Source organism: Danio rerio, chromosome 7, assembly GCF_049306965.1.
Source record: "Danio rerio strain Tuebingen ecotype United States chromosome 7, GRCz12tu, whole genome shotgun sequence".
Lineage (NCBI taxonomy): Eukaryota > Metazoa > Chordata > Actinopteri > Cypriniformes > Danionidae > Danio > Danio rerio.
Genome location: NC_133182.1, coordinates 43,743,399 through 43,770,948, shown reverse-complemented (window position 1 = coordinate 43,770,948; position 27,550 = coordinate 43,743,399). Strand labels below are relative to the sequence as shown.

General features: G+C 34.3%; 1 protein-coding gene across 16 annotated transcripts in view; it reads left to right on the top strand.

Moving 5' to 3' along the window:
- Window positions 1-27,550, top strand: part of cdh8 (cadherin 8) — a 288,795-nt gene that overhangs the window by 212,224 nt on the left and 49,021 nt on the right. For all 16 annotated transcript variants that reach the window (XM_073907200.1, XM_073907192.1, XM_073907199.1 and 13 more), the window contains one exon: window positions 24,179-24,298. In XM_073907200.1, coding sequence (XP_073763301.1) covers window positions 24,179-24,298 — 120 coding nt within the window. The remainder of the gene's footprint in view (window positions 1-24,178; window positions 24,299-27,550) is intronic.

The window sequence follows — 27,550 nt, the reverse complement described above, 5'->3', positions numbered from 1 at the left end:
CCTTCATTTATTTGAACAAATCCCCCTAGGTATATGCGTGCGCAGGGGTGTATACTGGTGTATATGAGAGTGTGTGTGTTCCTTTTGATGGATTGCTTGTCAGAAGGCACCAGGAGCGCTTCCTATGCCTGACTGGAACATTTACTCACCGGTCACGTTCGCCGGGGTTTGGTCTTACCTTTCAGAAGCTCTCTGCAAATGTGTTAACCCTTCTCACCCGGGCCATTTTGTCTGAGGGCAAAGGTTTGGTTTGTGTGATTCCCTTTTGGCTTATGCCACCGGTCGGGGTGTAGCCGAAGCCATCAGTGCATCTGTATCGTGTGCAATTGTCATGTCAGGGGTGGCGGTGTTTCTGTGGCAGGGAGATCAATGCCTCGGTCCACTCCCACGTCCTCCCCACTCCTTTGACCGTGCTGCTTTTCATCGCTGTCTGACTGTTCTGTGCGCACAGCGATAGTTATATGTCAACTTTGATGGTCCCATCATGCTTACAGGAAGTCAGGCACAGCGCTAGCTCATTGCTTCACCTTCACACCACACACACAGACACATACACACTTCCACCTGCTCGGTGCTGCCGTTTATCGCCTATCCTTTCCTCTTTTCACTTTTTCTGGTGAGGGGGAGCAGACTTGGCCGGCAAAGCTTTGTGATGATCACAATCACTTCAATGTGCCATTTATTCTCCTGAGTGCTTCAATACTTATCTCACTCAAGACACAGCCAAACACAGAGCTGGAATACACCCAGTGCATCAAGCCAGCTGGAATATTCCAGAAATATTCCCTTTGACCACAGTTGCGGTGTTGCTTAGGTAATGTGACTTTATCAAAAGTAAATACATTCAATTAAATATGTATACATTAATATTCATTACCGGTTAATTTATCAGTTGCTGCATTCTGAGGTGTGTTATATCTGATTAACAAATAGTGGCGATAGAAACTGCTCTTTCAGGGTATCATGCAGAGTTCATTCATTCATTTATTCACTCATTCACTCAATTCGATAGCTTTATTTACATCTATGGGTCTAATAACCAATATATAGCATCAATATTTATTACATGTTTTACTGTTTTTGACTAAATCACAACAGCGTTGAATGGAATGTTTATATTTCTAATATGTCTATCAACACTGTAAATCCATATTTATGAATTGAGGCCTTGAGACGAACAACCATATAAGTCCATATTTTCAAATTTGAAGTAATCTGATTCATTTGTTTATTTATTTTTTGGATGGTGAACATTATATTATAGATTTTTGATATAGATATAGATTGTTCAGAGAAAGATCTCACTCATCACAAATACTGTTCTTACACTCATCTCTTTTGGTGGATTTTTCCCTGGTTTTTCTTTTTCTTTTTCAATTCCAATATTGTTTTCCAGCATCTATCAAAACCTTCCTTTGTCCTTCCATTTGTTCATATCGGCTCTCCTTTTTTGCCAAGGATTTGCCTTTTAACATCCGAAGTGGACATGACAGCAAGCGGCATCTTCTTTCTTCCATGTGAAGCTATTTTAATTTTTAAAATGCAGACTCTTGGTCATGCGAAAATATCACCAAACTGTTTCTCAATACAACGTTCACACATACAATTAAATTTCACAAGGTTATCTCACTTTTTTCTTTTTTTTTAACTTATAAATAATATAATATAATATAATATAATATAATATAATATAATATAATATAATATAATATAATATAATATAATACAATACAATATAATATAATATAATATAATATAATATAATATAATATAATATAATATAATATAATATAATATAATATAATAAAGAAAATATGGTATAGCATGCTTGCTCTGTCATTTCATACAAACCACTGCAGTTATGGTTATTGATTATACTGAATATAACACTGGATGAATTCATTATTAGTCATAATGTGGAATCGTTTTTACAGTTAAATGTTTTCATACAGTTAAATTAGATTTTTTTCTTTCTTTTTTTTTTTTAGATTTAACTTTATTGTCATTACACATGTACAAGTACAAGGCAACAATCTGCAGTTTAGGTCCTACCAGCAGTTAAAGAGTCAGAAAAGACTCTTAAGTAATGATATGAGTGTAATGTAATGTTAGAGTAATATTACTGAGAGACTGATAATAATGTGCAAAAAATCATTACTTTAAGTATTTACTGCTAAAAATTGATCTACAGGCATCTGAAACATAGCGTGTCTTAAATGTGTCACCCTTGGCTTTTCTATGTAGGCTTTATTTTTGTTAAATAAATAGTGACACTGTGTAAGATGCCATGTGGTGATGTTCATCTAAGGATTTAGCATTAATTTGCTAAGATCAGCCAAGAACTATAGTTTGATTTTATTCTGGCCCAATAGAAAAATCCACGAAATTCAATAGGGTGCATATTGCGTATTTGTGCAAAACAATGTGATGAATATAAATATGCTCCCGTGCAGTTACTTTTCTGTATGTGGATTGTTGTTTACTTGGCTTTCTGTCATTTGGTTTCCTTCTAAGTGAGAATGAAACAGAACAGAGCAGAACTCCAGGCAGATCTTCTGTGGCGTTATTTTTTTGTGGTTTGACAGCACACGCCACTATTCTGACAGGCCTCATGTCTCACTTGTTACATATTTTCAGTCGCAGCCAGATCAACTTTATTTTTATTCGACTTGTTTATTACAAACATAACATGAAACGTAAGGACAAGATTCATCCCCACCATGACTTATTGTCCTTCTCAGTGCAACTTATAACTTACTCTGTCGCATTTTATTCCTTTCTGACTATCTAGGGGACAATTAAATATGTGAAGTGTAGCAATTTGTCTAGAAATTACTTGACAGCATCCTCCACAAATCCCGCACACATTTCCTAAGAACTAATTAAAATGAATCAATGACATGCCACTTCAAAATGGCGGCATATGTCAAAGCCATCAGCAGCAAGCAAAGGACACTCTTAATTGTTTTGTTCCTGTGGTTCTTGTAAACAGCTTGTCAAGGACTGCACTCAAGCATCCATATTACACAAGCCTCTTTTTTTATCTGCTCAGCCTCAAATGCCTTTCACAAACACATACTTTACAACCCTTGCCGCCCTGCTGCCACATTAACTCACCCCAGGCTGGTAGCATGTTGTGTTAAGTGTTAGTTGTCTTGCCGTCTCATCAAAGGCCATTAATTGTGGCACCAAAGCGATGGTCACTTACACTACTTCAGCCTGAGGCTTCTTTTCCATGTCTGGCTTGTGGGAGCAGGTTTCAAAACATTGACAACCGTAAGTAGAGCCGTACATGTCTGCAGCTGGACATTTAACCCTGAAATGTTAAGTACCAGTGGTCACTCTGACTGTTCATTTATGACTATACTGAATTACATTTTTGTCATGTCATGTTTACAGTCAAAGCTTTCATTGAGATTTTCAGACTTAAGCTTTGAATGTGTTTCATCATATTTTATGGCACATCCCAAAGGTGCGTGCTTCACTTTATCCGGCAAGCAAGAGAGCAAAGTTCATACACCACATTGAAAATGTTGTTTTGAAATTTTTAAAGACATGTCTGAAGTAACGTTATGTTTTAAATCAGAAAGTTATGTTTCTGTCAGTAGAAAGTTGCTAGGCAACAGAGACATATTCAAAGGCATGGGAGAAAGTAGTGAATGCTAAAATGCACACGGTCAGTTTGACACTTATGGTCATTCAGGGTAGAAATATTCTTTTATGTTTTGCAATTTTAATAAAATGACAATGTTAAAATTATGTAAGTAAATAAATTGTGATTTTTTTTTTGTAAAAGTCAGAATACTATAGTTATATGGGTTTTAAGTGAATTTTAATATTACAAAATGAAAAAAAAAATCTAAAATAATTCTGATTTCAACTGTCTGATTTCAACTGTATTATAGGGGGGCTAATAATTCAGACTTCAACTCTACATTTAAAAAATCAAAACTGGGTTCAAATATATCTCCAAAATCAATACTTGAGCAAGTACAGAAGCCAGTCTTCAAAACCTTATCCTGATTCAAAAGCTGTGTTTTATAGAGATATGCAAATTACATGCAGTAACACACTAAATAGTCACACAATCCTGATGTATTTTATAGGTTTGGCAATTTGAGATTGAAGTACTATATAATGAAAATAATAATTTGGGCAATTTGATGTGTAATGAGCAAGGCAATTGTTAGAATTTGTAGTGTGATATATTGTTATGTTTTTCCCTAAGTTGGTTAGAATAAAAGTGTCATCTTGCTTACTTTTTTGATTACTTTATCTAGTAATTAGTTCTCAAAACATTAGATTTATCTGTGCTGATGAGCTGTACCGATGCATAACCCATGTACTGTGAAAGGATCAATTAACAAATAATTGCAATTGCAGGTTTCAAGCAGAGACAGTGGCAAACTTATAGACTGCAGCTTTAAAGAGATCGTTTGTTAAAAAAAATAAATCTCTGTAATCGTTTACCTTTATTGTTCAGATTCTATTTGAGTTTATTTCTTCTGTTGAACATAAAAGAAAGTATTTTAAATAATGCTGTTTGATGGAACCCATTGGCTTCTATAGTATTTTATTTCTGAATAAGGAAGTCAGTGGGTACCATAAAACAACATCTTTCAAAATGTCGACTTTTGTGTTCAACAGAAGAAAAACACATAAAACCTATATAACAGAAGATCACTATTTTCCTAAATGTATGTATATTCATGCATCCTTTCATTTTCCTTTTAGTCCCTTTATTTATCAGAGGTCGCCACAGTGCAATGAACATTTAACTTATTCAGCATGTTTTACACAACGGATGCCCTTCCACCTGCAACCCAGTACTGGGAAACACCCATACACTTTTGTATTCACACACATACAGTAAGGCCAATTTGGTTTTGTCTTTGGACGTTGGGGGAAACCAGAGCACCCAGGGGAAACCCACACCAACACGAGAAGAACATGCAAACTCCACACAGAAATACCAACTCACCCACCCGGGTTCTGAACTAGCAACCTTCTTGCTGTGAGGAGACAGTGCCAACCACTGAGCCACCTTGTCGCCCCAATGTGTGTATATTTAATGCTTAAAATGTTGTTTCATTAAAATTATAAAACACCTAGGAATTCTGTGTATTTCCAACTTGAATGTCTATAACGGTCAATTTGACCTCATGCATTTTAGATTTTCACTTACATCTGAATATGTGTGCCTCTGTTCATAACTTTATAATATCAGAAACAAACCTTTGCCTCAGACTAGCCTTTCAAAACAACATACACACTGCTGTGAAAACACTTTGCTCCCGGGCTTGCTACTTAAAGAGGTGCATTATATATAAAATTGTATATATACAGTTGAATTCTGTACTACTGAATTATTAGTCCACCTTTTTTCAACACACTTCTAAGTGAAGTTTTTAAGCTAATAGGGTATATGCCGAGCTAGTGTTGTTCCCATACTGATAAACTTCCGGTGACCTGTTATTGTGAGTTTTTTTTTCCATTTTATACGGTTCCTTTTACAGCATCAATGATGTAATGTAATTAAAATACAATGATTAAAATAGACTTTGGCATTCATTTAGTTGTTCAAGCGTAAAACAAGACAAAAAGCCTTTTACCTGCACGTGCCTGTCAGAATCGACACGCTACCGCAGAAGCTCCATTGAAAATACTGGGGTAAAATAGATGTTCATATTATAACGACATGGCAGGGAAAATATAATTTAATGCAGTGCTTCTTGCACAATCTGACACCCACTTTATATTAGATATCACTCAGCCAGTGAAGATCGCCGATTTTGCAATGGCATTCAGTTCACAAGAAGCGGTTAACCCCGGTTACTGGCAAATTAAAGGTCCTATTAGCATGCTTTGGCATGTACCCTATTTTGAGAGAAGCACATGATACTATTTATCTCAGCTGGTCTCTCACCCTTAATCAATAAAAATCAAATCAGATTGATCCAATCCAACTATAAATAGACGATTTACCCTACTGCCTTATCTTCGTTTTGGAAGAATCCCCCCTTCCACCCCATCTCCTCCTTTTCCTTCTTTACTATGGAAAGTTCTCAAGACCTACCTGATCTTGGACCCCCTTACATGTTAAAAGACCTGGCAGGAGCCCTGGGCTCAATTATCTCTGAGCTCTGGGTTCTCTCCCGGGACAGCATGCTAATAGTGTCTAAGCATCTGTAAGTGTGAATTCTTGAAACATAATAGTTTTAATAGCTCATTTCTAATAACTGATTTCTTATATGACATGACAGGACATAATATATTACTAGATTTTTGTCAAGATACTAATGTTCAGCTTAAAGTGCAATTTAAGAGCTATAGGTTAATTAGGTTAACTAAGCAAGTTAAGGTAATTAGGCAAATCAGTTTATTATGGGTGTTTGTTCTGTTGACAATTACAAACATATATTGCTTAAGGGAGTTAATAATTTTGACCTGCTGCTTTTATTCTAGCTGAAATAAAAACAAATAAGACTTTCTCCAGAAGAAAAAATATTATAGGAAATACTGTGAAAAAATTCTCCCTCTGTTAAACATCATTTGGGAAATATTTGAAGAAGACAAAAAAATTACAGGAGGGCTAATAATTTAATTTCATTGAATGGCCACTATGGTCATTGTAGTAGTATTAGAATTCTGGAAGTTTCACTGTTAAGCAAGTCACACGAAAGAGCAATATTTAAAGTGCAAAATCGTATTTACCAGTTTTCACTTTTTAAACAAAATCCAATGTTTTGAGCGTGAATGTGAATGAACAGCCGTTATGAGGACCGATCAGGTGGACAGAGTTCTAGATGAGGCTCTTTTATTATTTATAGTCTCTCTCTCACTAAGCCTCTCAGCAACATTCATGTCCCTTGATAAACAACACAGAGGAAACACCCTTTTCAATTATACCTCCAGCTGTAAATCATGCAGGAATGAGTGGCGGCCCGAAAATTACACCCTTCCGTATGACAGGCGGGGGAGCACACACCTTGATATCCTTCTCCTGCTGATAGCTTTTAGCATTTGTCGTAAATGTCCACCTGTATCGACAACGAGACAAGCATTGCTGTTATGAGTCTAAATTGGCCTCAATCCAGCATGTTTCAGCGGACTCTAGTGGACATTTTCACTCGCTTGCTGTACATGATTCACAGTTCTAAGCCGAACCTATTATCCCTGCCGGTTGGCTTAGGCCGCAATTTGAGGAGAATGATGGCTCTTTGATGAGAGCCTTCAAGGCTTGTAATACACGTCTGAGCAATGCATTTCAATCATGAGGGTCAACTTGACTCTCATCGTTTCAGCTGCCAGTATGGGTTTGTTATTGTAATACTTATAATGCATCACTGGTCAAACTGACTCTTTTGGCTTTTTTGTAATCTTTTCCCAAAAATGGGTGCTTTTAAAATTGAACATTAAAGTAGTAAAAATTGAAAAATAATGAACATGGGTCCAGACTAGCACTGGCGCCCCAAGTTCTGCAGATGGTGCCACTGGCAGGGGGTCATTACAAAGAAAAAAATTGAAGAAATAAAGAAAAACCAATGGTAACAGTCACATTGCTATTGTTTTGCAAGTGCAATTAAAATCAACTGCATATTTCATAGTGTCATGGATGATTCAACTGCATTTTATTCAGTTAATATTTGCAATATTTTGCCTGTTTATCATTTCACTGTGCAACTAATGGATTGCTGTTGTATATTTGAAGAGTTCAGTCTGTAGGTTCCAAAGAATAGGTTATTTTCAAAGCCTTTAAAGTGAAGGCATTAAGGCTAAGATGCTTATTTTAGGAGAACATTTTAAGTAGGCACTTAGAGGTTTTTTCATTTGAACTATTCTTTTTTTCCATAAAGCAGCTTTATCTTCTAGTATGTGTACTGTACCTCTTATTAACTACCTTTAAAGAGCCCCTATTATGGGTTAAAAAAAAAAAAAAACCTTCCATTTAGTGCGTAACACAGCTCTAAGTGAATGAAAATATCCAGCTGAGGTTTAAATCTGAAAGTGCACCATGTTTAAAAATATGTATTTTTTTCATAATATTATTATAATATTAATAATTATAATATTTAACTCAGAGTTGTTTAAAAGATTCATCGTTCTGGATCTTTTGCCTGTTCGTATTGACGTTGACACAAGACTATAACAAATATTGCTGGATCCAGTAAAACGTGACCGAGCCTTTCCCTTCAAACACTAGTAGAGTGCGGGTGTGTGCACTGGGACTGATCACGACTGAAGATGAGTGAACATTAATGAGTAAACGTTCTGGTGATTAAAGCGCGAATCTACCCTGCAATGAGGGATTCGTCGTCCATTTGTTAAAGAAAGGATCGAAAAGATGATTGATGCATGGGAACTTTATCAGTACACAGATCAGTTTCCTCCTCCATTTCACAAGAGTAAGTAAGTGTAATTAAAATGGTTGCCTCCTTGTTTTCTCTTGCTTATATGTGTATTTAATTGTGTTTTGTTACTTGCAATCTCTCCACGTGGTTTGTATTGTATCTAGGTAACTTTTGATATTCATATATCACGTATAAAGTCATGTTGAAAATGCAACACGTGCCACTTTCTTTGAATGTATTTGTGAGTTGGTGATCTTCTACCGTTTGTCGTTGCTATGGCCCTTATTAGCTGTTCCTAAACATGTCCTGCAGTCAAGCTTCAAAATATTTCAGTTTTTGCCACTGTGTGGATTAATAGTGAATGTGGTGGATGTTACTTTAATGCGCTCCTGCATTTGATCACACATATAACGTTACTCTGCACTCTGGCTACTTCAATAATGTTGATAAGCCGTGATGGGCATTTCTATAGACCGGGTCATTGGACCAATGACTGCAGTTTAGCCTCACACAAAGGAGAGGTTTGGGAGCAAACGAATCACTGAACAAATTGCATGGGAGTCACTGGGATTATTAGGTAAAAATTAATGCATATTATAAGACAATGACTGTTGTTGGAGAACCCCAAAACCTAAATATCACGTTTTTAATGTTTAGAGGCTCTTTAGGTCTGTCTACCAGGTTGGCATAGCTAGGAATGCACACAAAAATGTAAGATTTTTTTTTGTTTGATTTAATATCACATATATATATTTTTTTTTTTACTCTAAGTATGAAAATCACAATTCTTATTTATACTGACAAATAAACACACAGAAGACTGACCACCCGCTCCACTTTGCATTGTAAATTACAGCATTTTGTTTCACATTTCGCATGTTGTGAAAAGATCTGTTGTCTTAAGAACATTTGCATGCATTTTTTACCTTTTAAGTGAGCCTTTTATTCTTTTATAGCAGAGTTTATGATTCACATATAATATTTAACAGCGCTTCGACAGATTAAACAACCCACTTCAGTCAATGACAACAGACATTCTTAATCTTTCCTAATGGCAGAAAAGAAAGGAGTAAATGCAATGACTAATATGTTATAAAAGCTGTCTATTAAATGTGGAGAACTTAAATCCCAGTGCACCTTGTTTTAAATTGCATGTAAAAGAAGCATGTAATATTGCTAGATATTTAATTATAAAACTGTTTTATGTGTCGAAAGGCAGAATACAAATGTTTTTATTAAGTATTAAGATGGTATTCTAGGTTATGTTTTAGTCTTGGTAATGTTTACAGTTATGCTTTAATTCACTCAGCAGTAGATAGGTTATTAGTTTATTTTTGTGTGTTATGGTTATTGTTTGGAGGAAAAATGGCTTGGACTAGGTGATTAAGTAGCAATTTCAGTAAAGGGATGCCTAATCTGGAAGGGGTGTCATATTTAACAATAAAAAAAAACAAAAAATATTACTACAACTCTAGGTTAACCCTACAAATATCCAAAAGGAGAAAGTGTTGTTTTCACTGACTCTACCCCTCTCAACACACCCCCAGCTATAATGCAACACTGACCATGATGCTTCCATAAAAGTACAATTACTTGTTTCATGTACAGAACTACACATTTAAAGTAAAAGTTTATTTTGCAAACCTGCGATTCTTTTGTAAATCACAAAAGAAGATATTTTGAAGAATGCTAGTAACCAGAGAACTGACAGTAGCCACTGATGTCTAAATAAATTTTAAATCTGAAGGTCAAATATTTGGTTTTCAACATTCTTCATTTTTTTTTTACTTATTATATTTTTCATTTAAAAGAAGGAAGAAACTCATCTAGGTTGTAGAGTGAGGAAAATAACGTTCATTTTTGGGTGAATTATGCCTTTCAAATCTAAGAAATAGTTTATCAGAATGTATTTAGAGTTCTGTTCTGTTGTGCACCATCTGTTTGAAGTGCATGTGCAGTCGGACGCTTGCTCAATGAAGTCTTTAAAGTTTAATGCTAGCTGTCAGAAATACAGGACTACTACTTCACAGATAAGGATACAACTGTGAAATGTAAGTTATGCAGCAAGTAAATCTCAAATGCTTTAAAGAATAAACAGTACGCATCTGCAAAACTGGACAAGCCAAATTGAACTTAAAAGTATTAGCCTAGAGTATGTGTTGTTTTATAGTGATTAATGTAAAATATTCTTATGTATAAAAACTTTTAATTACACTGAGGGGTTCTTACACTATATGTTAACATATGCAAGCAGGGTGGATAGTTTGCGTGTAGAGTGTGCAGATTGCGCAGAACTTATTATTTTAAAATCAAATGTGTTGTCTTTTATTTCCATTTGTCAATTAAAATTGGGTTTAGTAATTAAACTGTAATGATATTATTAAAATATTGGAAAATATCAAATATCTAAGCCAAATCTATCTTCCCATTAGGAATTATAAAACTGTCTGTAAATAATATACTTAAATTATAATGAAAGTTTATATTCAAATTTAGTCTACATCTAGAATGAATAAGGTTGACTGGACTAACAAATACAAATCTAATCATTTAAAGTTGGGTTAAAGTTTGTACAGTTGAGTCAGAATTATTAGCCCCTCTTTAAAGTATAGTTTATAAGTTTAAAGTATATATATATATATATATATATATATATATATATATATATATATATATATATATATATATATATATATATATATATATATATACATATATATATATATATATATATATATATATATATATATATATATATATATATATATATATATATATATATATATACATATATATATATATATATATATATATATATATATATATATATATATATATATATATATATATATATATATATATATATATATATATATAAAACTATATATTTGTGTTCAGGGGTGGCTAATAATTATGACTTTAACTGTAAATGTATTTTGTGCAAACCCTTTTAAAAGAACAGGTCATTGTTTTATTTAATTTAATTTTATTTTATTTTATTGTATTTTATTTTATTTTTAGTCTCCAGTGTTATATAACTCCTTTTGGTGCCACATTCTGAGGCCATTTTGATTCTGAAAGTTCCAATAGTGAACCCATTCCAGATGCTCCAGATTCGGCAGATGACATGAGTAAATAGCTTTCAGCAGGAAGCTGAGTGGTACCATGATGGGATAGCCATTTTTCCAGCCACGGCTCCTGCCTAGCTCAGCTGCACACCCAAAACAAGCCCATTTAAGCCACAGAACCACTCATTATCCCAGATCTGTTTGCCTGACAGTGCTTTGAAATGCTAGAAACTGTGAAGAATTTCTTTGAAAGCAGGAAATATGTGGCATGTAACATATGCCATTTACATTTTTTACAGCTTATATTTTTATTGATCAGAAACTAGATGTTGGCCTGATGTCTCGATGTTTGTAATTGATTGCATTTCAAGAATTCATCTCAAAGACAAGAAACCTCTAAAGACCGTTGTGGAATTTTGCCAGCTTCATCACTTTTGGTTGCCGCATTGATAATATCAGTCTCAGACCTCCAGCAGTCCATTCACCGAATGTCTGATGCACACAAAACTGGCAAGCTCTAATCTGATTGGCTGACTTTTCTTTATTTCCTAGAGGAAATAAATCAGGGACGAACTTGGAAACAAAGTCATGTTTACAAGACACCTGGTTGACTCAACAAATGTTTGAGGGTGAAGTTATTTGCTGGATCTGCCAATGTTGTCTAGCTAGTGAAGATTGTTGTTTAGCTAACTGGGCAAACATGAGTATAGTGGCAAAATACTCCCTTTGTTTTATGATTACATCCTGGAAATTGCTTATTCTGTGGGATGCACAATTGCTAGTTAGACATTTTCAAAAATGTGAAGTGTGTGTAGGGTGACAAAAAATATCTAGATGTCTTTCTTTGATTGGATTGTCATTTATACACACACAATTAAGCATGGACTGGTATAAGTTTCTGATGGTATGATGACCTTGAATAAAAAATACCAATTCACTATGTTGTTATTAAAATAAGTTATTTTTAAATGTATGGATAAAATAATAATAATAATAATAATAATAATAATAATAATAATAATAATAATAATAATAATAATAAAAATAAATAAAAAAAATTCTCCTTTGAACACAAAATATTTTATTTAAACATTTATAATATTTTGGAACAGTAAATGTCAGGCTAAATATTTCAATTAAAATCATTGTTTTTTTATTAGTGTCAAAACTTACAGATTTCTTTACAACACATAATAAATAATTAAGAAAAACCTTAAATATACCTTAGGAACATTATAATAGAATATTTAGTGGTTTTAAAACCTTGACTTTTTCAAACTGTGGTACATCTTGAAACCGGCTATTATCCCATGCCTACACACAACTGGTTATTAAAACATTGTTTTCCTTTTTTTATGTTTTATTTTTCTATCAAATGATTATTCTTCATCAACTGTTAAACACTAGAACTGTCGTTTGCCTTTTAACTTTATTATATATATATAACCCATACAACTATACTACTCCTACTTTTCCTAAAAGTGCATATTGCATAATGTTAATTTCTTTCTAACATTGATATTTATAAAATTACAAAACACAAAAGAGATCTGGGTATTTCTACAACGAATGGCTGTAACGGTCTAATTGACTAAATACATTTTCGCATTCGCTACATTTCCTGTTCCTTTTGATATGTGTGTCTCTGTTTCCTAGTTGTTGTTGTTTTTTTTAAATGCCTCTCAGGCAGTATGCTTGATCTGTCTGAATGGGGAAACATCAAATTCTCCAAAACTGTTTGCGAAGCTTACGATTACATTATATATTTGGAATGACCATTAAAATAAGCATAAGACTCATAAGTTTTGTTTCTAAATGTTCAAAATGTTTGAGTCAAACAAAATCGGGATTTTTTCAGGGTGCCCAAGCTAATGCGCATGCGCACTCAAAAGGATCGAGATCACGACACCAACCTCATTTATGGCTGTGTTACACATTATCATTCTCAGGATAATGCTTTGTCAGATGGATCTGGGACCTCATGTACGAAGACTTGCGTGGAAATCTTACTAAAACATTGCATACGCACAAAGCTGTGAATGTGCGTAAGCAGAAAAAATTTCAGATGTATGAAACACTGCGTACGCCGAATCTCACGCATATTCTTTTGTACATCTGAATGAACGTGAAACTGAGCGCAACATGCACGAGCACAAAACCCCTCCCTGCCTCCTCCCCCGTATGAATATGCTAATGACTATGCTAATGGAAAAACCCAACGAAAAAGCAATGTCAAAAGCAAGCAAAAAGAGAAACTTTGAACAGAATGTGAATTGGAGGTGCTGCTTTCGGAGGTAGACCGGAGAATAGCGGTGTTATTTGCAAGTTTGTTCTCCGGAATTAACAACAAAAGAAAAAAATAGAGTGGGAGAGTTTAGCTGATGCGGTCAACACAGTTGGGTCTAAACATCGCACTGAATGCATTAAAAAAAATGAAATAGTGTGGTTTATATCTGTAAAATGTTGCAGGACGCTTAACAGTCTCAGTGGTGCACTCGTAAGACGCATGTGATCATGAATTGACACATTCGAGCATGAACTCGGCTCGAATCCAGCGTCTGATGAACTCTTTCTTGTTTTTTCCCCCGCTGCATATCAGATTTTGCCAACTATTTATCACGAGAAAGACAAGTAGGAATCATCAATAAGTTCATATCAATAAGCATCATATTTTATTTGCACATTTATTGAATGGAAATGTTTCTGATTCACGCATGCAAATTCATCTTCAGATAGTGTCTTTATAGCAATGTGCGTGCGGTAGATCGCTCAGATTACATTGGGAAAACAGGCGACTGCTGCAAATTGTGCTTTAATGTTTAGCTGGTCAAATGTATGGTATGGAAACCTTATATACCTGCTGAACCCGTCTCATACAGCTGCCATTGCAAGGCTCAGACACTTTGAAGAGAGGAATTTAACACAACTGCCTCTAGGAGTCGCCAATGGAATAAAACAGACACGCACAAAAAATGTGCGTACGCCTGCCAGAAAGCTGCCGTGAAGCTGCGCACATTCCCACGTTCAGTTCATTGTTAGTAAATCCAAACGTGAGCGATTCTGAGCGTGAAACCTGGCGTATGCAAAGTTTTTGTGCGTACGCAGCGTTGATACATGAGGCCCCTGGTCTTCCGACGTAATCCACAACAGAAATTATAGTGACTAAATAGTCGCTGCCATGTTTTGACAGGATAGACTGTACCACGTGTTGCTTTTACACAGATTACAAATCATCCAGAAGTGCACTTGGTTCATTTAAAAACACAGATTTCAAGCTTCATGTGGATATATTTCTTATGTCTGTGAAGTAAGTATTCACTGAGATTTCAGTGTTGGTTAACCACATTAACCAGTAAAAAGCACACATCTGGTCCAAGATTCTCCCCTGGAGAATTGACCTTTACACTTTTCCCCATTCAAAACTGTACGAGTGACATGTCTTGTGGATTCTATAGTCTGCTTTTCAATACCTCCGACATATCTTTCAAACTTTCAAAAATATTTTTACCGCGGTAAAGAAAAATGTGCTTTCCTGCTTGCCTCATTATCATGGATACGGTCTAGTAACTAATGTTCAATGTACAATTATAGGCTATTTAATAAGACTCATGATCATTTTAGGGTAACAACTTACCCTATGACAACAGACATTTAAAACATAATTCAAAACACTCAGTAGGAGCTTTGAATGTACATTTTATGTGACAAAAATTCATTTCGCTTCAGTCTATTGTTTGGTCAGCTGCTATATTCTAGTAGCTATAGCATTTTGGTAGTTCTAGTGTTAAATGTCTTCAAAAACGAAAAAAGTTCAGGTTGTATGCTAAATGTTTTAAAAGCTAGTCAGTATCATAAACATAATATGATTATTGATAATTGCTATCATACCCATAACTTTATTAAAATAGCTTTTGCTTTGTTTATTGTAATTGATATCATTTACACATTGAGTTAAATAGTACTGGATTTTTTCACATTTTGGCAAGGTTTTCAGATTAAATGATGACATAAAAATGCCAGCAAAACTCTGAATATCACTTAGCATTAGCAACACATCTACAGGAGAGCCTGGTACATCCTCATTTAGTTGCAGTTCACTCCTTATCATTGAAAAATTCTGAACACTCGGTCACAGCTGAAGCCAAGATAGTGATGTATGTGTGCTTTGAGCTATATCACGTAGAGACCACAACATTTAAAGAGCTTCGCTCAATCGAATGAAATGACCTGACAAGTATAATATAACTTTCCTACTTCCAATTGATTCACACCATTCGGTAACTGCTAGCGCAGAGTGTGATCGTGCTAAAGCTACTGCGGATATGCCAGCGGATAATGATGCCACCGCAGACAGGACCACAGAGAAGCACAGCATGGCCCTGGGCTATAGGAGCAAAAGCACTGAGATGTAAACAGCTTGGAAGTGGCCTGGCCCGAGGACATGCAGTGGCCTGCTCGGGGTGATGCTTTCCCCCATATTCCTCAGTGACTTCATGAATATACATGAAACCTCTGTCGTGCAGGGGAGCCGAGTTGGCGATGCGCAGACACCTATCTAACAGAGTACATTCTACTCTCCCAAATCTCTTCCATAGCTCAGCTGACAATAGCGCACTTCAGTGTTTATCCACCACCCACCCGAAGCTGGCTTCATAAGGAGGTTTGGTATTGATTTTCCTTCACTGCATCCATGTATGCAGTAAGTACAAAGAGCAGTTTCCCTTTATTTTTTCATTAGGCCCAATGCCCCAGTGCAGTGTTTCAAGCATGCAGTTGACATTTCTCCAGACACAAATACGATTTTTATGGCTGTTCTGTTTCTGATCCTCAAACAACCCCCATGGATGGAAGGGTTGTGAAGCACCCTTGATTTCCCGCAACGCAATGGAAGAAATGGTAAAATATTTTTACCATATTATTTGCATCAAGCAAGCCAATTTTTATATCTGAATGTGTCAGTGAAATTTCAGCTATTTGCAAGGATTTTACTAAAAGGCAACCCTATAAGGCCTTGTTTACACTAATACATTTTAGTTTTAAAACACATAACTTATGCTATGGTTACAGCTTTTGTCCACACTACCCAGAACTTTTCAACCCCCAAAAATGAAGAGTTTTGTAAACGATGTAAAGGCCGTTTCCATATTAAAATGCTGGTGCTCTTTATCAGTGTGGATGGAAATCTAAAAAAATGTCATCAATATTAAGTACATAACTAGTTCAAACTTGAATTTTTTTTTCTTGTAAGTTTGAAAGGGATAAACTCCCAAGAATAAACTCCAGATGATAAATCTTCAAATGGAAAAGTACTTTATCAAGTCATTCCTATTACCCTGGCTACGTTGTTTCACCATCTTAACAATAATATGAAAACATAATATAAAGGCTTTTCATCACTGTGGATCGGTCAACGCCTTAACAATTTTACAAAAGGGGGGGGGGGGGGATTGGGTTTGGGAAGATTGATTAAGGTGATTGTTCGTAGGTTGCGAGGTGACCATTTTCTCAGAGGAACAAGCTGACAACATTGGTGTCACTCTTATACAAGTTTTATTTATGGAAAAAACTATATAGCACTGCAGTGATTGGGTGTTCTGTGTTTGCTCTGAGAAAATTATTCTATCGAAATGTTTATTCCATACAAAGTATGAAACTGATTGGTCAGTTCTTGTCACGTGACTCGCTGTATGTTTGCAGCATTGGGTGCATCTGAAAGGCACGAGTGTGTCATGCCGCACCCCTACATTGGAAATAACGAACTTGATGAACTCTAGAAAAGACCGCCGTCATTTGCGCTATTTAGCAGTTGATCATTTTGCACAGACTTGCTGGATTTACCTGATTTGCTGACGAATGGGTTGCTGATTCATTCCATGGCAGTTTGCGGGTCCTTCACAGGGCCTTTTAGCAAAGAAACTTTTTTTCAAAGACGCCTGTTTCTTACTCATTTTGCTGCTTGCGGGTGAAATTTAGGTGCTCAAGTGACCAAGATATAGGCAAAGGAATAGTTATTTTTTTAAATAACATATTTTTCAAAATATAGATCTTTCAGACACAGATAATAAATAAAACAGAAATAACTAATGATTTCTGTGCTGCCCGGTACCAATTGATTCACAGACTGGTACCAGTCTGCATCCTGTTGGTTGAAGACCACTGATATAAAGCACTGCCTCTTTTTAATTTGAAACTAACAACTTAAACCTTTGAAAAACTAAACTTAAACAACTTTTCCGGCAGGTGCTTTAGGCTCCCTAGACAAAAACCAGCAGACTGAGGAGTAGCTTTTCCCCAGCGCTGTCTCCCTTTTGAACTCTGCCCCCCACTGACTTTTTTGCCCTCCCTCATACACTCCCACACTCTCCTCTTAACTTATACTTCTCATAATCGCTGCACTGTTTAATATTCACACATTTAAAGTTGTACATATTCATTGCACTTTGTTGCACTAATTTATCTTAAATTGTACACATCCACTGCACATAAACATTTGTAATTATGTTCATATCTATTTGCATATGTCGGATTAGTAATAGCAAACGGTACATATTTTCATCTATCGCAGATCTCGGATCATAGTTAATACAGCCTAATGTTCATAATACATCCATCTGTAGATATTACCCATAGTTTTTCTATAATTGTACTTATATAATTATAATATATATAATTGCACTTATAACTTTTACTATTTTGTTGCCTTGTACATGTGTAATGACAATGAAGTTAAATATGATCTATTTTTAACTTAAACATAGCAGACACTCTTAACTTAACTGCCTCCTTTCATTTTCATTGAAAAGTATGAAACATTATGCTTACTGTGGGATTTTGACAAAATGTGCTTAATGTTAGGCTAGATATGCATACAATAAAGATTATTAGAGGAAACGAATGCTGAAACACAAAATGCCTGTCTTTTTTGCTGAATGTCAATTTTAATAATTAATTAAGATTATTAAAATAATGATTGACAATCAGTGTAGGTGATTACATAAACTAACAATGCTTTGGTGTTTTGAATCTATTGCTTGTTTTCATGTAAAATGTTTTATATTATACACAAGATGAATTATATTTCATGTTTAACAACTATAGAGAGATGAGATCCAGTGGCAGATCCTTGATGGACTGGCCCACATGTGCTGCTCTTTCCTGGCGAGGTGTGCTCAGAGCTCCCGCTGACTGCCTGGAGCTCAGACGTCTGCAGCAACTTTCAACGCATACCAGAGTGCATATATGGTCATGTGATGCATGTTTTGTGTGGACAAAGACCTTTTCAGAAATGCTAGAGGAAATGCCAGTGTGGACAATTATCATTTTCATTCAATTTATTTTATTTTATTTTTTACTAAAATGCATCAGTGTAAACATGGCCTAAGATAACCCCTCTTTTTTAAAAATGTACCTTTGTATAAATGTTTTTTGAAGACATACGCTCTGTGTTTTTTTTTTTTTTTTATGAAAATGTTTTAATTGGAAAATATTTCAAATGGCATACCACATAAATCCTTTAGTCTATCTTGATTATAACAAATATAAGTATTTAGTTCTTCTAAAGATAACTTTAACAGTGTTTATTTTCCTTTATCACTTCTTTTTGTGCTGAAGAATTCATTTGAGGTTTCAATTTCTTTATTTGTACCACATTTTCATGAGACATATTTCAAAGCAATTTTAGAAAGAATGTAAAACATATTTGTAAATTAGCAGATTTTATGTTTGACTTCTTCATTTATTTATGCTTTTTAATTGCATTTCGGGACCTTGATCTTTCCTACAACTAATGTTGATGTAGAATTTTTTGTAGAAAGTGACTTTTATTGATATTTTAAATAGTTTGAATGAGATATTGTCTGGAATGGCTTTGTAAATTATGGTACAATATGCCAAAAAAAAAAAAAAACTGACAATAAACTGACTGTACTATTAGATTTCTGTATACATACTGACAAAGCATTGTTTCAAACTACTGAAATGCCAGTACAATAACTTTGTGTAACTGCACAGTTGAACTTTCAACAACAAAAGTCAACAGAGCAGAAATAAAGTTTTCAAAATGCAATTCATGAATCAGAATAACAATGAATCACAAAATTTGGAAACTATTAGTTAACTGTTATTGTGTATTATTGGTGTAATGTGTTTAGCAGAGGTTACAATATCAAAATAATGTCCATATATCAAATTCTATCAAACTAAAAAAGTTCTGTTGAGCTCTCTATGATCATCAATCATCATCAAATGTGATCAAGAATGAGTTTTACAAATTTAAAACATTTTTTTTTTTTTAACAGTGCATGTTAATGAATTACATACATTTTACCGTCTTTACTTTATCAACACAGGCGCATGCCAGTATAAATATGAATAAAGACACTTCAACCCTGGTTTGTGGACCTTAAGTCAGGTTTATTTTGTATGTTAACATAATGAATATCCATACAGCAGTGGATATTAATGTGCATCCTGTCACATGTGCATGCAAAAACCGTGCAAAGTTAAATGTATGCGCTCTGTGTGTGTGTGTCTATGTGTAAACTTTGGAACATCTGGACATTGTGTGTGACTCACCATTCCTATTGACTCATTAACTCCACAACAAACTCATCAAATAATCATTGGGAAAGTTCTTATTGTAGTATTTCTCACAAACATTACGTGAGATCTGCCTCCTTTATGTCTTACACATAAAGGGCACACTCTGACAGGCACATGGGAACGGTGGGTGGGGGCACAAAAACAGCTACATTGTGTTAAGCAGAAAATTCCAATACTCTGAAAGCTATAATGAATGAACTGATGGGTGTCTTGAGCTAAAACTTTACAGACATATTCTGAAGACTCAAAATAATTATCTTAGATCTCGATAAAGACGTAAAATATGTGCCCTTTAAAAAATTTAAAAGTTTATTTTCAGGATTTAGAGTGTGTGTCATATAAGGTCCTCTCTGGTGCTGTCATCATGTTACAGGTGGTAGGGTCATCTAGAATCTAGAGACTGCCTCTAAACTGGAGCTGGCATAATCTCTGGTTACCTCAGGATGGGTTTCCCGAGTTCGAAACAGAAAGCAAACAGAGATAGCCTCCTCATATCAAGTTTCCGCCAGTGATCACCACCCAAGGGTGTCACCGACCGGTACCCACGAGTCTTGGATGTGACGGTGCAATGCAAGGACAGGCTAATCTATACTGATTTGGAGCTCAGCCAGTGGAAGGTTCCTCTAATCCCTCATTCTTTTTATCAGAGGAAGAGAGGCGAATTTCACTTCTGCACAAGAGGGGGGAAAGGAGCTATTTCATGCCTCACTGATTCCACTGTTTTTTATAATGGTTGTCTTTTCTTTTTTTAGGCCTTATTTAATATGCTGCATAACTGCATTCTGTGAAAAAATGCTGTACTGTATTATTTTTTTACATTATTATTATATTTGTGCTGCTAGAGGTGGTGGGATGCTGTAAAGACACATTTGCTAATTAGCACATTGGCCCTTAGTTGTCCTGTGTTAACACCATTGCTCTTTCCTGGAAAAAAGGAAGTCATTAATAAGCCATTATTAATGTAGCATTCATCCTTTTATTTGCATTGCAAAGTTAAGACATTCATTACAAAATTCCATTACATTGTTTTTAGATGGCGTTCCTCTCCCTGCCAAATGAAGACTGAGCCCGAACTTGAAGCTCTACAGTAGTAAAACAGATTAAAGACCATGAATGCCTGTTTGGAAGGTGTGCTTGATGTTTCTGCTTTGAGTTTTTTATTTTTATTTTTTCATAACAGCTGTCCGGTACACAGGAGCTAGAGGAAGAGACAACTGTGGTATCAAGCAGCTTTCAGTGCTCGACAAGTCAACAGTAATGTCTTTATTAATCTCTCTGCCTCTAAGGCAGCTTTGAGAGGAAACGCTGAGTAAATAAAGAGGAATATTTCAGTCCTGGATAAAGATAAAGGGATTGCTTTTATCTAAACATGAATCAGCTGTCTTACGCAAAGGGAGCCATAGAGTACCTCCCCAGGGCCGTGCGGAAAAAGAGATCATATACTGTTAGCAATGTTTGGGATTGAGATAAGGAGACTATTGTGTCATCAACGTACACATGCATTTTCAGAACACAAACACTGATATTCATGGCTAATGTAATTAAAGCGTTTGATAACACAGAGCAGTATGTGAAGATCCTGTTGAGTGAAAGGAAGTAGTGCTTGTCAGGTAACAGATATCCAGTGGGGTGAATCGCTCATATTTCCCTCATCATGTTTCACATGTAGCCTTTGTACAATATGTGTACACACTCAAGGATTTAAACTGAAGTCAAGCAATGAGAAAGTCAATCTCAGTCTCATGTCTGACACATTTATTTTTTATTTTTTTAAGCACATGTATCTCTGTCCACTGGCGAGACTTCTCATGTAATGAATACTATTTATTTATTTATTTATTTATTTATTTATTTGTTTGTTTGTTTGTTTGTTTGTTTTATATAGTATTTATTTATGTATACAGTTATCATCTGTAGCTTGAAAATATATCAGTTTGGCCATAATTTAGATATTAGGTTAATAATATATAATGGCAGAAGTCCTTACTTTCGTTCCACAGAAAGGCTGTCATTTGACATATCTGCTTGTAATTGTATAATTAACTTTTAATATACTAATAATTATTTAATCATTTAAATTTGTGTAATTAAATTCACATTGTAGCCTACTTTTTGCACATGTCCTTAATGTCTTTATACTGTGATAACTATAATGTGTTGTTGAGAGTTGACCAAATATGTCAAATATTTGAAATATTCACTGTTAATTTTACATGAATAACAATAGGTCACAATTTATTTTAAAGGTCCCCATGAAGTTAAAATAACCTTTTTTAGATGTTAGTTTCATTCTGTTAGTTTTAAGGGTATCTATTAGCTAGTGTGCGTTAAAACAATGAAAAAAAATCATATTTAGATTATGTAAAACTGATATCTAAAGCTTGCAGTTTGTCACTTCCACTTAAATCGATCAACAAATTTCTTCACCTCATACTTCAGTTTCTCATTAAATCTTGACCAAATGCTCATTTCTATCTGAAATGTCCTGTCCTCATTTGCTTTTCATTTGATGTGCTTAATCTCACTGGCAGAGCTGTGATGAAAATAACACTATTGGCTGTTTTTTGTAAAAGTGAACATGCACATGCATCTATATGTCCCACCCTCTTTTTATTATTTCAGTTGAGATTATGTCAATCATTGAATAACAATTCATATTTTAAAGTGCTTCATCTCACTTTTAAGGTACAATTTTCGCCATTAACAAACCTAAGACTTTTATCTCAATGAACTGCTAATTTGCTGCTTATTAATAGTTATTAAGGTAGTAGTTGTGAAAATTGGTACTTAAAGTAATGGGTTTTATCCCCACTTGTTCCTTTGAGAAAATATTGTTTCCACCTCACAGATTTGCTATATTATTGTAAGTTACAGAGTGGAATTTATTCAAATTTGAATAAAAAATATATATAATAATATATAATAACATATATGTTCGATTTTTTTAATTTAACATTTGATCACTCTGGGATATGTTGTGGGACAAGCAAGTGCAGTAAAAAAAACCTATTAATACTCTGTTGCATGTTTCAAAACACAAAAAGAAAATCTGAGTTGACATCTCAATGTTTTTTCTTCACTTGCTTTCCTGCTTACTTGTAAACCATGTAACTAGGTTTTGTTCATTCAGTATTACTCTTTGTGTTGCTCTTATCTACAAAAGTCAGACAGAGGATGACAAATATGAGGTTAGAGTCTTGATAAAGTGATATTTGTACACATTAATACCAGGTGAAAATAGTGATGCATTTTGGCTGTCCACTTATTATGTTCAAATAACTGAAAAATTCATGTTAATATTTTTTTAGGCTAAAACAGGAACTAAGACATTTGAAAATAACTATCTATTAAGTCATGTTTTTTAATTCACTGTGTTAGTACTTTTATTTCATGTTTTCGTTTTTCGCGGCTTTCTTTCAATGATGGTTTGCTTACCTTATATTACCTCATTTTTACCAGAGTGCAGACGTGAGGACTTGCTCCAGGGAGAGGTGGAAAAATGCCTTGACTTAGGCCTGAATGCACACCCCAGTCCTCACAGTAGACAATTTTCCTGCTGTTTCCGACAGCTCCAGATACCTGTAGCTGAAGCACAAGCACGCTTGCTGGTCAGGCGCTTACCAAGCTGTCAGAGAACCGTAGAACATGCTTTACAAACAATTACCACACCATCTGCACTGTCAGTGAGCTGTTTAGCATTAGCGTCTCCCTTTCTCTCCCACTCTCGCTCTCTTTTTGCGCTTCTCTTTTCTCCTCTTTCTTCTGAATTCATCCAAGCCATGGGTTAATGAAGAGGAGGTTAGGAGAGCAGCACGGATTGTTTGTTTGTCTGACTTTTCTTCGTTTTGATCTTGTTAAGGCCTGGAGCTGTGATGTTTTTCATCGTGGAAGTCTCACAGCTTGAGCGAACGCTTTTGCACATCTGAACAACAAAACACACTTTTATGAGTTTATTCCAGAGAATCTCTTACACCATGGCCAGGGGTGTTATTGAAACATCGGTAGGGCGAGAGAGAGAGAAAAAAAAACAATGTTCACAAAGAAAACAAGTTCAGAACGTGGATGCAGCGGTGCGGTAAATGGAAATAATTGATTTATTTGTTCATTGCAAGTCATTTTTGTTTATTGAAGATGATTGTTTTCTCTTCTGCTATGCAGGTGCATCAGTGACAAGAGTAACGGCAAGTGATGCGGACGATCCGGTCTATGGAAACAGTGCCAAACTGGTCTACAGTATTTTGGAAGGCCAGCCGTATTTCTCCATCGACCAAACCACTGGTAAGTTAGACAGATTGTTATTAGCTGTAATGTCCAGATCTTTGTGAATCATTGGAATTGTGCAGCATCATTATTTTGCTTTGCTTTTATCTTTATTACAGATGTACAGTCACAGTCAAAATTAATAGCCCCCCTAAATTATTAGCCCCCTCTGTATAAATATTTTTTTCATTTTCAAATCATCCAAATGATGTTTAACAGAGCAAGGAATTTTTCTCAGTAATTCCGTTAATCTTTTTTCTTCTGCAGAAAGTCCTAATTGTATAATTTTGGCTAGAATAAAGTAGTTATTTATTTTAAACCATTTTAAGGTAATATCATTAGTCCCTTAAGCTATTTTTTTTCCGATTTTCTACAAAACAAACTATTGTTATAAAATGACTTGCTTAATTACCCAAACTTGCCTAATTAACATAATAAACCTAGTTAAGCATTTAAATGTCACTGAATACTAGTATATTGAAAAAATCTAGTAAAATTGTATGTACAGTTGTCATGGTAAAGATAAAAGAAATCAGGGTAACACTTCATGATATCTACATACTATGAATCATCTATTAAGCATTAGCAAACAGTTAAGTCATAATTTGATTAGATTTTGGTAAGCAGTTTATAACTGCAGATACAAATGCTCTGCTCTTCACTTACAAGCACATTAACAGTTGAAGTCAGAATTATTAGCCCCTTTTTGAATGATTATTTTTTATTATGCCAAATGATGTTTAATAGAGCAAGGACATTTTCAGAGTATGTCTGATGATCATTTTTCCTTCTAGAGAAAGTCTTGTTTGTTTTATTTCAGCTAGAATAAAAGCAGTTAAAAAAAAACATTAAGGTCAAAATTATTAGCCCGTTTAAGCTATATATTTTTTTTTTCGATAGTCTACAGAACAAACCATTGTTATGCAATGATTTGCCTAATTACCCTAACCTGCCTAGTTAACCTAATTAACCTAGTTAAGCCTTTTTAAATGTCACTTTAAGCTGTATAAAAGCGTCTTAAAAAATATCTAGTAAAATATTATGTACTGTCATCATGGCAAAGATAAAATAAATCAGTTATTAGAAATGAGTTAATAAAACTATTATGTTTATAAATGTGTTGATAAAATCTTTTCTCTGTCAAACACAAATTGGGCAAAAAATGAACAGGAGGCTAATAATTCTGACTTCAACTGTATGTAATGTGCTTAATGATTGTATTTGCATACTTTTTTTCATGAATAAATTAAATATTGCATCATTTACAAACCAGTTATTTGAGAGAAGTTGCTGATTTAAAGAATATTCATAGTGCGTAAGTAATTAATAAACTATTCAAATTGACATTTATAATTCCTATTATTCAGGCATATATTAATCGCTAATTTCTATGTTAATAGATGCTTCATTAACTTAACTTTGTACAGTTTTGTGACCTAATCTAAAGTGAGAACTGTTCATGCTTTGTAAATCCCTTATAAATGACAATTAAAGGCTCAGTTATGTTCTAAACTGGAAATTTAAAGATACACAAACACTTTTCATTTTAAGATACACAAATAAAACTGTATCAAATGAAAAATAAATCTTCATAATTTTATGTGAAGTAAAATAACTGTACAGTTTAAACATGGCTAAATAACATTGAAATGTTGTATTGTAATATATTAACAAATTATTATATTGTTATTGTTTAATCAAATTTTATGTTATATTTTGACACACCTGTTATTCTGCAATCTTTAAACTTTTTTAGATAAGATTCCAAAGATTTGTTCATTTGATACTGAGCAATTAATTTAAATTTTTAAGGCATGAATAGTCCTCACATTAGATTAGGTCACAAAACTGGATGAAGTTGAGTTAATAAAGCATTTAATAAAACATACGAATGAACTTTTAGTGTATGCCTGAATAATAATATATAAGGGCAGCACGGTGACTGAGTGGGTAGCACAATCGCCTCACTGCAAGAAGGTCACTGGTTTCTGTGTGGAGTTTGCATGTTCTCACCGTGTTTGCGTGGGTTTCCTCTGAGTGCTCCGGTTTCCCCTACAGTCCAAAGAAATGTGCTATAGGTAAATTGGGCTAAATTGTTCATAGTGTATGTGTGTGACTGGCAGTCTATGGGTGTTTCCCAGTGATGGGTTGCAGCTGAATGGGCGTCCGCTTCGTAAAACATGTGCTGGATACAATAGCAGTTCATTTAACTGTGGCAACCCCAGATTAATAAAGGGACTAAGCCGAAAAGAAAATGAATGAATAAATGAATTATATATAATGTTAATTTGAATATTTTCTTAAGCATGTACTAACTCATTCTGGATGATCTTAAAAACCCCAACTACTCTTAAATACAAATGGATTGTAAATAATGCAATATTTCATTTAGTCAGGAAAAATAATCTGTAACAAAGTATGAAAGAATAATGGGTAACACTTTAGGTCACAATTTACTGTATTACCAACTATTAACTAACACTACTAGCTTAATAAACTACTAGATAACTATTTATTAATAGTTAGTAAGGTATAAGTTGTGTTTACATTTTGGGTAGGATTAGGGTAGCAGAATAAGAGCATGCTTTATAACTACTAAAGAACAGTTAATGACTTAATAATAGGTAGGTAATAAACCAGTAGTTAATAGCATGAATTGTGACCTAAACTAAAGTGTTACATACTAATCATTAAGCACATTTTAAATTTGCTTGTAAGAGCATTTGTATATGCAGTTATAAACTGATTATTACCATCTATTAGTGGAGAGCTAATGCTTAACAAATAATGAATTCACTACTTTATAGATCATTCATAATGTGTAATTATCAAGTGTTAACAAAATCAGTTTTTAAAACTAATTTTGAAAAAAAAATCTTTCCGATGAACAGAAATTGGGGAAAAACGTGTACAGTAAATGGGGTCTAATTATTCAGGAGTGCTAATAATTCTGACTTTAACTGTATATGGTGAATCGTATTCCAAGATTAATTTTAGGCATTAGGTTATTCATTATTATTATTATTATTATTATTATTATTATTATTATTATTATTATTATTATTATTACTATTACTATTATTATTATTATTATTATTATTTATAATCATTGTTATTATGATCATCATTACTGCTGGCAGAAAATAAATTTTAAACAAAGACCAAATAAACAAGATCATTTTACCTGAAGGACACACGCAGACGCTGATTTTGTTCTGTAATAGCGCACAAAGCAATTTGCGGCTTCTGATTTAAATGACAGGGCTATCT